Raw genomic sequence first — 15,313 nt, 5'->3', positions numbered from 1 at the left:
GTGATTGGGTCAGTTATAAGGCTTTCTGAGAATCTCACCATCCCGTGCCCACTCTAGGAACACCTCGGTCTGAACACATAGATCATTCAGTCCTACCAGACCCCAAAGCCAGCAGAATGTGCGTCAAGTTTCCTGCTGGGCTTCATCTTGAAGCCAAGGAGTGAGGCTCTAACTCCCCTGCTAACGGCACCTTGCATCTTTTTAAATCCAAAAACTGAGAAGAGCGAGCCAGTTCTTTAACATCTCTGTCATCGCTGTTCAACCTGTTCAGAAGGTGGGATATCCATGTGCAGGTGACGATCCATATTATATTCAGTACCAAGTCTACCTTCCCATCTCCCTCTCTCATACAGGGCAGCGCATTTTACACACACACACACACACACACATAGATAAATTTAATGAAGGCTGAAATTTGAACACAGAAAATGCATTTAAGCCTGTATTAGACATTAGGAGAAGGTGAAAATACCTTGAATAGCTTCATTTCTCATATTTCTCATTATAATATATAATGATAATATAATGAGATGATAAATCAAATATAAGGTTATGAACTTGTGAAATTGTGAACCCAGTTTCTACATAATTTTTCCAATTTAAGGATTGAATCTGTTTTACTGGCAGATCATTTTGTTTCTTTCCACAAACAAAAGCTTGAAATACAATGGTTGCAAATGTATTCAACCCCCTTGGAATTTATCAGATTTGTCTTAATAACAAATGATAAATACACATATTCTTCCTGTCAGTATTTTTATTACAAACACATCACAAGTGATTCAAAGAAAATCAAAAACTGTTGCTTGCATAAATCTTCAACCGCCCAGGTTCTGGAAACTCCACATGAAATATATTGTCTTAAGGAGGATGCGGTTGACTTACAATTGGCCTTCACCTGTGAAATATTAAAACACCTCAGTTAAACCGTCATTGAAGTCTGTCAGTCTGAAGGAAAGGAGTGAACAGGAACACTAAGGAGCGTTCTAAGAAAGTTAAAGATACAGTCACAGAATTTCATAACTTTGGATTTCATAACTCACATCACCCAAGCACTACCTCAATTACCTCAATGAACACCACTCCTACAGTGAAATATGATGGTGGCAGCATCATACCCTGGGGACACTTTTCATCCTCAGAACCTGGGCATCTTGTCAAAATTGAAGTGAGAATGGATAGAGCAAAACACGGGGATACTATATGAGAACCTGCTTCATTCTGCTAAACAAAAAAACCTAAAGCTTGGGAGAACTTTACCTTTTGGCTGGAAAATGATCCCAAACACAAGACCAAAGCAATGCTGAATTTAAAAACAAAAAGTCAAAAGTTCTACAGTGGCCAAGTCAAAGATCTGAATCCCAGATTGTTTGTGCAGTCAACAAACAACATCCAACCAACCTGAAGAACCTGGTGAAAATCTGGCAGGAAGAACAGTGTGCAGAGTTTGTAGGAACTCCACCGACCCCAACACACATAACCAGACAAACCTGATCACTTAAGGTTGAACATTTTTGCAACACAATGTATGCGCATATAAAATATATATCTTTTAATGAGAAATACTGGATAAATTTGAATATATACAAACCCAAATGAGCCACACACACACACACACACACACACACACACACACACACACACACACACACTATACAGCAGATCCATCAGGTCTGATTTCACACCACTCACTCGTACATGAACAGCAGGCTGTTAACCCGTTCGAGTTCATGCTCCTCAACCGTAAAGTGACCTGTATATTTTCAGTGTCAGCTACAGCGTCACCAAGTGGCCAAAATATCCTTAATGTACGTCAACTCCAAAAGTATTGGCACTCCATGAAAACATACAAAATTGAGGAACATGCAATTTTGAGCTTAGGGAAAGTAGAGCTTTGTTTTACTACAATAAAATGTTCTTTTTAGTGCCACTTTTCCTGCACGCACACACACACACACACACACACACACACACACACACAGTGAAGTGAAGTTTAGGAGCTGCACTTTGTTTTTCTCAGCTTCTTTACTGCAACTCTTCTAAACAGTTTGTTGTTATGGACATGGCATCTAATCGCTGAGTTTGACCCTAAGAATCGACTTTTTATTTACGTACAGCAATTTAATTTGTAAAAACTGGTTCTTTTTCAATAACAGTCATATCTTTAACTTTCTGGACAAGAGCAATTTAACAGCAACAGGATTTTTGAAATCAGTTTGTATTTATTGCTTTTTTTCTTGAATAATTGTCTTATAACAGGGTTGTGTTATAAAGGCTCTTGATGTCACTGAGAGTGTGTGCAGTTCCTTGAGATGATCCTCAGTCATTAGTCTATTAGTCCGTGAAGCCAGGCTCTCGTGCAGGAGGAACCAGTTAAACACCCAAACCATAAGACCTGCTCACACCTAGGGTTAGCACAAGACACAATGCAAAGGCAAAAAACCCTGGCAGAGCGACTAAACTGAACACCCCACACCACAACCAGCACCTGGGCACAGAGGGGTGGGGCACCTGGGGGAAAGAGGCATGGGAGTACAGGGGCATGGTAGGCTCCCTACCTGATCAATCTTCACAAGTCTGTGGGGCTACAATGGGCAGGGATAAGATCGAGAAAGAGAGAGACAAGGAGGGAAATGATTTCAGGTATAACAAAAAAAAAATGTGAAATTAATTATGTAGAAATTAATCAGTGGAAAAGAATTTATTTTGGAGAACAGAATGTAAACACTGCTGTTAGTGATGCCATGACACCCAGAAAACATGACACCCTTGTAATGGGGTCTGGCCCAGAGGCATGGAGGGGGAACCCAAGTGCAGAGCCAACTAAAAACTGATGTGCACAAGGTGCCAACCAAGGAGTAGGGCCTAGAGAAGTGGAGCTATGGGAAGCAAACTTCCAAAGACGGAAGGGTCACCCCCCACTGGGTTTGAACCTAGGGCTGGAAGATTGAGAGACCAGCATGCAGCTCAGTGAGCTACCAAACCAGCACAAAGACAGAACTAGGAGTGGGCCTAGCCAAAGTTTTGAGAAGGGTAACCAGAAAAACAAAAGTTCAGGAATGCCTGACTTACAGAAGAACTACATAAACTGAATTTTTTTTAAGCAAATGGAGAAAGCCAGAGAAACCCTAAGAGACCCCAAGTTGGGCCTAACACAGTGCAAAAAAAAAAAGCTAGAGAGAGAGAGAGAGAGAGAGAGAGAGAAACACAGATAAACTAAAGCATTTTTACCAAATTACCAGCTTAGTCTCAGTACAGCACTCAACAAAGAGAACTTGGGACTAAGCGTTTGTGCAACTTGTAAGCAGACCTTATATAGGCCATTTACAGGTGGAGCCTGTTACTGCTAATTACTGCGTGGCAGCTCTCTGTCTCCCTCTGGTGGCAGAGGGAGCTTACAGCTCCTGTTTCTCTCCTAATCACTGATTACTGCTTATAGTCACAGAGACACACACAAAACCTCTCAAAATAGGGTACACTAAACACTGCTGTGGATGATCTCAAAAATTGGGATGAGCCTGAAATATTTACACTTCCCAAAAACAGTTTATATCTGAGTCTCAGTGTTTCTTCCTGTGTTTAATCTCACCTGAATGCTATAGATTTGTATTTAAGACCTGCTGCTGTAATCATAAAAACCTCTGAGTGCAACTCTAAATGTACACATACTCAATAACAGGCGTGACTTTATGTCCATATATGGCCTCAGTGACATATCCATAACGTATACAGTTCGAAGACACATCGACTGGTGTGCAAACACGCCCTCCTCAGAATCCCAAGAGGGAAAATACCAGGATGAGGATGAAGATCATGAGGGGTAAGAGATGAACGTCTACGATTTTTCCCTCTCTGTAGATTGATCAGGGATGTAACATTCCTTCTTTTTCTTTATCTCTCTCTCTCTCTCACTCTCTCACTCACACACACACACACACACACACAAACAGACCTGCAGGCAGATTGCGAGATTCACTCTGCAGCCGAAGGAGGTGCTGACGGCACGCGGGTGAAGGCCAAGATCTTTAAACAGCTTGGAGAAAGACTGCGTGAGAGCGATGCGGGGTCTTTCCTCCGCAACCACCACACACGTCCTCACACGGGACAGGTCCAATCCACGGGACTGTACACACACACACACACATTATTTAGAAATAGTCCATTTGTCTAACTTTTTCTAACACTCATTTTATGTTAATAATGTACTCAATCCTGAATAATAATATAGAATAAAAAGTGAAATATAGACAAATAGTAATCAGGAAAATGTCATCGTTTTCTAATAAATTTGTCGTTTGACTCTAATTTCTCTCCTCACTGCTCCTTCCAAATATTAATCAACTGAACGCTGTGGCTTCAGATGCAGTTCACACCAAGCTGATTAAACGTGAGTAAATAAAGAACATTTTACAAATCCAACTCGCCACAAGGCACATGCAGCGTTTTCTCCTGGCCTCGCCCTGCTGAAGCCATAATTACACACACACACACACACACACACACACACACACACATACACACACACACATACACACACACACACACTCCCACAAACACACACATACACACACTCCCACAAACACACACACATACACACACGCATGCACGAAACACACACTCATACACACGCACACACATACGCACACATGCAAACACACACTCCCACAAACACGCAAACACACACTCCCACAAACAAACATTCCCACAAACACACACACACATACACACTCATGCACTCAAACACACACACACACAAACACATGCACATACACACACGCACCCACACGCATGCACCACAGTACACAGCATTTGTAAGTGTGGCTAATAAGATGCTTTCAGCTATAATTAAGTGGCACTTGCTGATTAAGGCTCAGTAATGCTAACCCCTAACTAATGTACGCAGGAACACAACGACCGTGTGAGTGAGAAAATCTTGACATCACACATTGACAACCACATTTACATTATAACCAGAGTTGCAGTGGTTAATAATTTTTACGAAAAAGATTATGTTAAACACCGTCAACACTGAAACATCATATTCTAATTCAAATTCTACAGATTTAAGTTTTATAAATGTACATTTTATATGAAACAGATTTTCTCAATGCTTCTGTATAAAAACCGATTTGGGGTGGGGCTACGTATGAGCTCACTTTGTGATGTCACTAATTAAACTTGAGCTTTTTTCCAGTCATGTGCAATATGCAAATTATTAGAGGATGAAACATGGTTACTGGAAAAATTTTATCCACAGAACCTGCAGGCTAAGCTAATTAATTATCTAACTTAGACTATGTTAGTGATGGAGAGATGTTGGTTGTCATGGTAATGTAACATTATATTCCAACAGGTTTGTCTGCTATTAAATAAATGAGTGAAAAATTTAAGTGAGTTAAGAGACTGAGTCCTCACTCATTTCTGAGTCTTTTAACTCACTTAAATTTCATGTAAATCAAGAGTCGGATTCTGAAATAACACTCTGTGGTTAATGTGAGCTAGTTTACTGGAACTTAACCTGAAGAAAGTTTAGTTTAGTATTTATTTGGTAGATTACCTTGAGCGACTCAGTCTGCAGGCCCAGGCCTTTAGTGCACAGCTCCATGACAGAGTACGAGCAGAACGTGTCTCTGACGCGGAACTGACTGACAGCCAGCAGCCAGAGCGCAGGATTCACTTCCAACTCTGATGGTGGGATCAGGATGGACTGATGCCCTGAGTACACACTGCACACACACACACACACACACACACACACACACACATACACACACACGCACACACAATCAGTACAACCCTCTCTCTCTCTTCATGTCTCTCTCTCTGTCTCTCTCTCTCTCTCACACACTCTTTCTCTTCTCTCTGACCTGCAGAGGCACCAGAGGACGAAGCCCAGGCCGCAGTAGGGGTCGAGGCAGATGGCCACTTCACGAGAGGGGTAAAGCTCACACTGGAGCTTGATTGAGCGGCAGAAGGCACTGGTGGCAGAGTGAGACATCTGAAAATGAAAGAAAGATGGCGCGATAGAGGAAGGAAGAGAAACAAAGTTAGCACCGATTCAGTAGTGTGATAAACTGATGTGCTCAGCATTGAGAAGGTGATCAGCATATATACATATTTTTAACCATTCAAAGATCTGCGTGCAAGAGAACTTATTGTTATAAAGCACTGTCTTCCTCTTGAGTACACAGAATATCTTCACTGGACGCTGAGGACCGAACACTAAAACGACTCTACGGATCAGCAGCATCAGAGGCATCTTTAGCACTCTTACAGTACCACCTCCTTCTAACCACATATGCTGTCTCTCTAATTTAAATTATATTAAACAACCAGCTAGGTCTGAAATTATGATAAAAAAGTAGTTCACAACATCTGAACTGTTAAACTCATGAATGAATTAATATCTGACCTAAAGCTGCAGCCACTTGCTCATTTATGAGGTTTCATAGATTCTTCTGCCACAAAAACTGCTCAGACACCTGAATATCGAATTGTAAATACCGGCTTAAAGCCCCAGCCCTGATCATTACATTAATGAACCATGAAAGTAAAATGAGTCTGAGCTGGACGTGTCTGTGAGCACACATGGAAGGCAGAGTTCATGTTCCTTCATGTTCACCATGCATGATCTTACACTTTTTTTTTTACCACCAACAACCAGACAGCTCCTTTGTGTGAAACTTTACAAGCTTTACAAACACCACTCCACGAGATGACATCTCTTACAGCCATATTCCGAGTCGGCAAGTTTACAAATTATGTCAGCACGTGGAGAAAAGTTCTGCGTGTTCAGACTTGTACTACACACGAGTTTTTCTGAATAGCGCTCTTGAGGCAGGAGTTATACAGTAGTGTCCAGACCACTTTAAATCCAGCACTTGCCTTTAAACCACAAATAAAAACCAAGAGACAGAAAATGAGGACCAATAAACCAGTTTGCTTTTTCTGGTGCCAACTGTAATATGATGTAGCATTAAATGCAGAAGAAATTTAAAAAATAAATAAAATTTAAATAAAAAAAAAAAACAATGTACAAATGAGGAGATTTAAACATTTAAATAAACAATTAATGGAAGCTGAATATGAATAGGAGGCTGATTAACCCTAGTCATCATTATCACATTAATCTGTAATATTAACGAGTTAAAGTGAATAAATCACAACTATATCACATGTAGTTTGCAGAATTTCAACTAAAAATATTTAAAACATGACAAAGAATTTTTCACGATGTTGGAGAAGAAAAGATTCCACACTCAAATCTGTTAAACATGATAGAAAGTCTAGGGGTGAAAATACTTTGCAGCAAATGAGATTACTCATTATTTATTTAATAATGATTATTCATTTAATAATGTCATATTTATACATTTAATATTGTACTCGAATGGCATTCCATAATTATTTGTGTGAAATGATTCTGACCAAAACATGAAACACTCTCTCCCTCCCTCTCCCTCTCTGAGACAGTGGGGTTGGATAAATATCGCTCATCATCAGTCGCTATGCTGCAGCAAGAGTGCGCTTAGACTGACCGAACTCCGCTCTGCATGTAAACGTGTGAGGAGAGAGAAGTACCTTTACTCCTGCGAGCATCCCTGTGGTGGACACACTGAAGTCCAGGTAGGCCAGTGTGTCCGGGTTCGAGGGCTTGTACAGCTGAGGGGGCTTTTTCTTTGGCAGATCATCTAGAATATGAGAAATACTTAGATTTTTTAAAAATAATTTTGTGATAGAAAGAAGCACATTTTAGCCTGACTCCATCATGCTGGTGTAATAACTGGATATCAGTAACATCTAAGACTTCTTTTCATAAAATTAGGAATCTAGCAGGAACCACTGCAATGCTGCAAATCATATGGTATGTTTGAAATGAAATGATTATTAAAAGGTGTTAAAACTTTTAAACTTTACACACTGCATCTTTAATGCTTTAACGCTTTAATGCTTAAATACTGAATAGAAGTGATGATGGTTTTACTAGTACCTGAGGATTCAGGTCATATTTTGGTGCAGGTGCAAGTTGATGTATAAAGAAAAGCAACATGTTGCACAAAAACAGATTACCTACAGGTTAAAATGAAATCTTTCTCCACCAAAACCAGAGAAAAAAACAGTTCAGACAAAAACAAACATAAATATGCACTACCTTTATCACTGATCAAACACCAGTGGTCCTGTGCATCTCTCCTGGTCAACGAGGTGTGCATGTGACTCACCTGTGTCCAGGACCGGAGGCCACGCCCTGACATCCACTGCAGCAGACGCTTCCTTGGACTTCAGCAGTTTACTTATCGCCTGTGTAGTCATCACACAGGCCGAGCGGCTCACCTGCACACACATCAGCAACCACACAAACACACACACATCAGCAACCACACAAACACACACACATCAGCAACCACACATACACACACACACACACACACACATACACATCTGTCGGTTGATATTAAAACCCAGCTGTTTGATTGTACATGAGCAGTAATAAAGCGTCAGTGACAGCGGATTGGTTTATAAACTTGTTATAAACTCCACTCACCTCCACAATCATCTTCACGGTGGGCAGAGTGGTGGCGATGTTCTGAGGGTGCGGCGGGCGTACGGTGATGGGCACACAGCCGGCGTACAGACACCCGTAAAACGCTGCAATCAGGTCGATACCTGTGGGAGAGAAATGCGGATAGCATATCACTCTGATTTATACACATATAATACCCAGATCACATCGGGACAGAAATATCAGATCAGCATACAAGAAGATTTTCAGATTAGTTTTTATAAAGACTGTAATGAAATGACTTCAAAAGCAGCGATACAGCAATGTGGTGACAGAATAATGTTCAGAAACCCCAAGAGTTAGTTAGGTTTGATGAAATAAAGTGCCATAATTCTGTAATTAAAAAATTGCTTTGTGCGTGACAAAATACACCATAATGTCAAAAATACTTTGTTACTCCGACGCTCTCACAAATGCATATTATATACTTATATCTTCACCTTATTTAACCCAAAATATATTCCCAGTTCTCTTATTCGAATTTCTGTAGCACGCAGCACTCTCAGCTCAGGTCATGAAAACCAGTACAGAATGTGCAGGAAAAATACATAAGAATATTTAAAAACCCATGAATATATGTAGCTCCAGGAAGGAGAGAGTGAGCCGTGATCAAAGCTCAGAGTTACTTCATAAATATTAATAAATCATTTATTTTTTAAATGGAGTTATTTAGCTTTATATTCCAGTTCAAGGTGTTTAATAACTAATTAACTATGAAAACTTTAACCATCTTTATAGCGGTTTATGTTGATCTTCACCACTGTAATGTCTCTTTTGACCCCCTGGATGTTCTTCATGGCCCTGTGTGGAACCCACATTGAGAATTACAGCTCGAGACAACAGCATTTCAGGATCGTGAAGTCTAATGCAGACTGTTGATGACGTACCGGGCGGATAAACCAGAGCCACGTGAGCTCCGTCCTGCAGGTGTCCTCGCTCCATCAGCATTGCTGCAATCTTCTCCGCACGCTTATGAAGCTGCACACAGGTTAGTGAGCTCAGGACTGCCCCCTACAGCCCATCACACACACACACACACACACACACACACACACACACACATACACACACACACATACACACACACACACACACATATTTATACTGAGGAAATCTCAAGATCTCACCGGGCCTTTGCACAAAAAAAAAAAAAAACAGAAAAAAATCTCAGAGTTTCAAAAGCTTGAACTCTACAGATATACTACTACACAATTATCTCTATAGATCACTATAGCAATGTGAATTAGTACTAGAAATATTGGCACCCACATTACAGGATAACGCACAAACTAAAAACCACACTTTTAACTGAAGATCACGTGATTGTGACGTGTTTTTTTTAACTGTTTTTTTCCTGCAGAAATTGAACTTTGTTTGAGTTTTAAACACATTGCTTGTTTGTTTGGAATGTGTGTGTGTGTGTGTGTGTGTGTGTTTTTGCAGTGTTACCCGAGAGCTGAGCAGGGTAAAGAGCACGTGGTCCGGGGTGGTCTGCGCTCGCCACTGCAACACTTCAGATAAGAACAGGAACTACAGGAGGAAAAAAAAGAACTGAGATAGTGAGAACCTACAGAGAACCGAGAGTGTACACAGCAAAATGGCAGAGTGTGTGATCGTCCTCTATTTAATATACAAATTCATTTTATTACATGGAAATCTACAACAACTGAAACAACTGTTAGTGGTGAAACTGTTCAGAAGCTGGAGTACAAAGCTTCATTCAGCAGAACTACAGAATTACAGCAGAGCAGAGGCTGGGTTATTAATAAAACTCAGTGTTAGACCAGAGTCAGCATCAGTATTACCTCAGGGCTGGACATGATGAAGGTGTTACTGCATTATATACAGACCTGTTATTCCAAGCTGAGGTTAAAGTACATGTCTCTCTCTCTCTCTCTCTCTCTCTCTCACACACACACACACATACACACACATACACACACACACACCTGGGCCTGATTTTCATGGGCATGAATGGAATGGGTGGGTTGGGTTGGAAAGCATGCATAGGATCTAAGTACAGAAGATAAAGATGTGAGTGTGAGATTCTGATGGTCCAGATGACATGCAGGAGTGTGTGTCACCTCATACACACACGGTGGAGGGTGTGTGTGTGTATGCGTGTGTGTTTGTGTGTGTCATGCAGTTGGACAGCATGTAGTGATACACAGCAAGAGACTGATGACTTTCCTGCTCACAGACACTGTCAGCTGTCAGCAGCACTGAGAGTGTGTGACACCTGACATGGAAAAAACAGGGATATACAGAGAGAAAAAGACACACTGTGTGTGTGTGTGTAGTGTGTGTGTGTGTGTGTGTGTGTGTGTCAGGGTAAAAGTATTCCACTCAGTATGCATGTTGGTGCAATAATGGCCTCCATCACTACACCACTGAAGATCATTGAGCTGTACTGTCTGCTATACAAGACACTCTGCTCAGAGACGTTATTACAATATGGATGATTCTGTAATCATTGTGTTTGACCAATCAGTCGTCACTGTTTATAGCTCCGCCCACATGGCTCTGCTTGTTTGAAGAACCAAATTCCGCACCGGTACTTAGTTACAGTACCACTCAGTCAATGTATTTGTGTATACCTGCACTTTTGGTTCTGTTGTTTGCGTCATGTTCTCTGCAGTTAGAACCGTTAATGATTACAGAAATAAATCTGTCATAACAATTAAACAAATTTTCATCCACAAAAAGCTGGAGATGAAAAATGACTGCATCACAGCCAAAACACAGCAGTTTCAGTTATTTGTTTTATTAATGTGATTATGGCACTTCGAGGCATCTCACTTATCTTCATGACACTGACAGACACCTCATTCCATCACATCACACACACACACACACACACAGGCAGGAGTGTTACCAGATGCCAAAACACTCCTACAACTTGGAGATATATGGATGAATAGATGGATGGATGGATGGATGGATGGATGGATGGATGAAAATCGAGGCCCTGTGGTGTCACACACACACCTTTCTTGCCTGATCATTGTCTTCGATCTGTCCCAGGTCTCTCCCACTCGCCTGTGCGATTCTCTTCCCTGACACCAGATTCCCCACCATCACTGATGCAGGACCAATCTCTGTATAGACACACACATACACACACACACACATACACACACACACACACACACACACACCTGTTACAAATTTATACACACTTGCACATGCTGATACACACAGCTACTTCACAGCACTAAACATACACTCAATTTATTAGGAATTTCTGCAAACCTGCACATTCATGCATGCAATTATCCAATCAGCCAATCACATTGCAGCAGTGCAGTGTATAAAATCATGCAGATACAGGTGAAGAGCTTCAGTTAATGTTCACATCAAACCCCATGGTGATGTCTGATGTGAACATTAACTGAAGCTATTCACCTGTATCTGCGTGTTTTTACACTGTGCACTGTTGACACATGATCGGTTGATTGGATAATTGCATCAATGCACAGATGTACTGGTGTTCTTAATAAAGTGGCCAGTGAGTGTGTCTTCCTCTTTCTAGCAAAAAGCCACATGCAAATTCTCCAACATTCCTCTCCCATAAACAAACACACACACACACACACACACAGAAAGAGAACATCCTGAGCAAATCTGCATTATCAGTCAGTGATGGGGAAGTGTGTGTGTGTGTGTGTGTGTGTGTGTGTGTGTGTGTGTGTGTGTGTGTGTGTGACATACCTGGTTGTTTCTGTCGGGGTTTGGGCAGGTTGGTGACGCAGGTGTGAGGACACATGAGAACATTACAGGGATGCAGAGAACCTTCCAGAAACAGCTGCTTGGTCTCAGACAGGTGGATTCCTCCCAGCGGCGTCTTGGGTAAAGTGTTCGCAGGAACCAAAGCCAAACAGAACACACCTACGTTGTGGATACTGTCTATGGCCTGCACACACAAAGAACCAAATAATACACAGACCCGTATCACACACAGAACCATATCACACACAGAACCATATCACACACAGAACCATATCACACACCTAAAAACACAAACACAGCACAGTGAGAGGGTCTGCAGAGAACCACCTGCAGTAAGCAAAGCAATCTGCCGCAGTGTGTGACCTTTAACTGTGCAAATTACCTACATGGATCCATGCACACACACACACACACAAACACACACACACACACACACACCCCTAGTTTTTGTTTCCTGTTGGTGCTAAATATGTTCCAAAAACTGACAATGTAGAACATAATAGAACATAATCCCAAATGTGGAAAAATGCAATTATCTGGGGTTCCTCTGTTCTCCACACTCACTGTACACACATCTATGTTGCCATTATAAACACAATATAAATAATTCAGTACACGACTCACACTGATTAAACTAATAATAAACTAATTCCATTTGTTCAGCTGTAATTAGCAGAAAGTCCAAAAACCAGATTAAAGGAATAAATCAGATTAGCTGTGCTGTGTGAACAGAGCCACTGTTTCACTGTAAAGTTCCTCCAGGTTTAATAAGAGATAATCACACCACAGAACAGAATCGGGCCACAAAATAGAACTGGGCAACAAAACCTAACTGGGCGACAGAACTGAACCGGGCAACAGGTGAGCAGTGGAACAGGAGCGCAGTGTGACAGTGTGAGCTCTGTTACACACCTGCAGCACTCGACTCATCCACTGGAAACTGTCCTCCTCTGTGGAGTCGGGTCTCTGTTCCGCCACCACCACGATACGCTCGTCATGTAGAACTGTCACCGAGAACACAGCTATCCTGCAGGAACACACAATTACACACACACACACTTTATATTTACAAACACTTTACATTTTGCACGCACACACACACACACACTCACAGCTTTGTTGTGCAAGAGACCTTGACACTCCTCTGTCCCTTACCTGCCTCTGTACACAAACTTCATGGGTTCTACAGCGAGTGCCGTGGCCACGATGTCATCAGCGTTATGCCTCCGCCCACTGACCACCATCAGACCATCCATCTTGCCAGCGATGAACACTAGACCCCCGGGACCCACGAAGCCCAGCAGGCCGGTCCGTGTGAATGGGTACTCGCTGATCAGAGCTCCGGAGCTGCTCATAGGAAAAACCTGAGAGCAGAACCGAGCAGAACCAACACACAGGCAGTAACATGTCAAACAAAAGTGTTGAATTTAAACATGCAGAACCTAATCCAGTGTTTGTGTATATGTGTGTATATGTGTGTATATGTGTGTGTGTGTGTGTGTGTGTGTGTGTTGAGCAGAACTATAAGAGAACCTCAAAGGTGTTCTTGGTCATCCCCGAAAGGCCGTAGTACGACGTTCCCGTGGCGATGGAGCAAACACACAGCTCTCCAATCTCATCTGTTCGGCACAACTGCGGAACTCCTTCTGGTTTCACCACACACATCAATGCTAAGAACACACACAGACACACACACAAACATTCTTCACTTTATACAACATTAGGCACAATGTTGAGTTTCAGCTTTAAGCTAGTAGACATATCAAACTCCAGGCCGAAATGATGCTAAGAGATGATTATGAATAAATAGAGCAAACTCACGTCTGAAGAATAAACAGTACGATTTTCACAACTCTTTTTTTTTATTTGGTTCTGTTCCCATTTTGTAATCAGCCATCTCTTTATTGGTGCTTGTCTGTGCCACATCATTAGAGTTTGTATGTGTATGTAACCCTCTGTGCTGCTATGTGTGTGTGTGTGTGTGTGTGTGTGTGTATACCTCCAGGCATGACCGTGCCCACATCCTGTACTGTGAGAACAGCGAGACGTTCTTCCGTGTCCACTCTTATGACTCCATGGCTCAGACCTTGCATGGACAAAACCCCTCGACCAGGTGGCTGACTGCTGTCATCTGTGGGTCTGCAAACACACACACACAAACACACACACACACACAAATTAATAACAAACACAATCAGGTCATTCCTGAGGAGCCATGACACTGAAATCTCTGAGATTCAGATCCATCCTGTGCGTATGTGTGTGTGCGTGTCTGTGTGTGTGTGTATGTGACTTTTAAAAGAGAAACGGTGTTTTTGAAAATGATCAAAACATGAATCAGTCCAAATGAACCCAAAAGACATTAAAAACATGGTTCCTAGATATTTACTTAATGGTGTATGTGTGTGTGTGTGTGTGTTCATTACAGTATGAATTACAAATGAAATGATGTCATTGCCCTGATGACTAAAACAGAATAAAGTTATTCCCTGTGTTTGTGTCTCTGTGAGCCCGAGTCCTTGCGCTCTTCACAAGAGATTTTATTCTATTTTAATTCCGTTAATGTCTTTGTTGTACTTCATAACAGTCGTTTCTCATTTTAAAAAAGCCAAGAGGGTGTGCGTGGTGTGCTGGGGGCAGACCAGCAGTGATGACTAGCGAGACAGAGAGACCCTGCATGATGAAACACACTGTAGTGTGTAAATACTGGAGCAGCCTGACAAAATATTTTTCTCTTAATACTGGTTTTGAGACTCACACTGCTAACACAAAACATTATCTACACATTCTGTAACATTTCCCTTATGTTATACTGTTCTCCAGCTGTAATGTTATAAAAATAACCTTTGTGTAATTTGCCAGTGATTTTCCAGTGAGACACAAACTAACATTAATGAAATGCTGATGTTCCTACAGAACGCTCACAGAACATACACACTGAAAATTCTTAGAACCTCAACTGAAGGTTCCTAATGTTCACAAACCATCCTAAATACCTTAAACTGGAACTAAACCTAAAGC

At 41.5% G+C, this 15,313-nt stretch overlaps 1 protein-coding gene across 12 annotated transcripts in view; it reads right to left on the bottom strand.

The window, feature by feature from the left end:
• The window catches only part of dip2ca (disco-interacting protein 2 homolog Ca), a 93,360-nt gene that overhangs the window by 2,847 nt on the left and 75,200 nt on the right, over positions 1–15,313 (bottom strand). For 6 of the 12 annotated variants that reach the window (XM_034298020.2, XM_034298025.2, XM_053228150.1 and 3 more), the window contains 15 exons: positions 14,292–14,431; positions 13,826–13,962; positions 13,448–13,656; positions 13,205–13,319; positions 12,275–12,476; positions 11,552–11,661; positions 10,013–10,093; positions 9,451–9,574; positions 8,546–8,667; positions 8,223–8,334; positions 7,582–7,691; positions 5,868–5,998; positions 5,558–5,726; positions 3,953–4,123; positions 2,559–2,585 (listed from right to left, as the gene is read on the bottom strand). In XM_034298020.2, the coding sequence (XP_034153911.1) occupies positions 2,559–2,585; positions 3,953–4,123; positions 5,558–5,726; positions 5,868–5,998; positions 7,582–7,691; positions 8,223–8,334; positions 8,546–8,667; positions 9,451–9,574; positions 10,013–10,093; positions 11,552–11,661; positions 12,275–12,476; positions 13,205–13,319; positions 13,448–13,656; positions 13,826–13,962; positions 14,292–14,431 (1,960 nt within the window). The remainder of the gene's footprint in view (positions 1–2,558; positions 2,586–3,952; positions 4,124–5,557; positions 5,727–5,867; positions 5,999–7,581; positions 7,692–8,222; positions 8,335–8,545; positions 8,668–9,450; positions 9,575–10,012; positions 10,094–11,551; positions 11,662–12,274; positions 12,477–13,204; positions 13,320–13,447; positions 13,657–13,825; positions 13,963–14,291; positions 14,432–15,313) is intronic. The other 6 variants (XM_034298021.2, XM_053228151.1, XM_034298023.2 and 3 more) reach the window with 3 other exon arrangements.

This window comes from Pangasianodon hypophthalmus, chromosome 22, assembly GCF_027358585.1.
Source record: "Pangasianodon hypophthalmus isolate fPanHyp1 chromosome 22, fPanHyp1.pri, whole genome shotgun sequence".
NCBI classification, from domain to species: Eukaryota; Metazoa; Chordata; class Actinopteri; order Siluriformes; family Pangasiidae; genus Pangasianodon; species Pangasianodon hypophthalmus.
The sequence above is the reverse complement of the archived record's forward strand: the minus strand, read 5'-3'. Positions and strand labels throughout refer to the sequence as shown.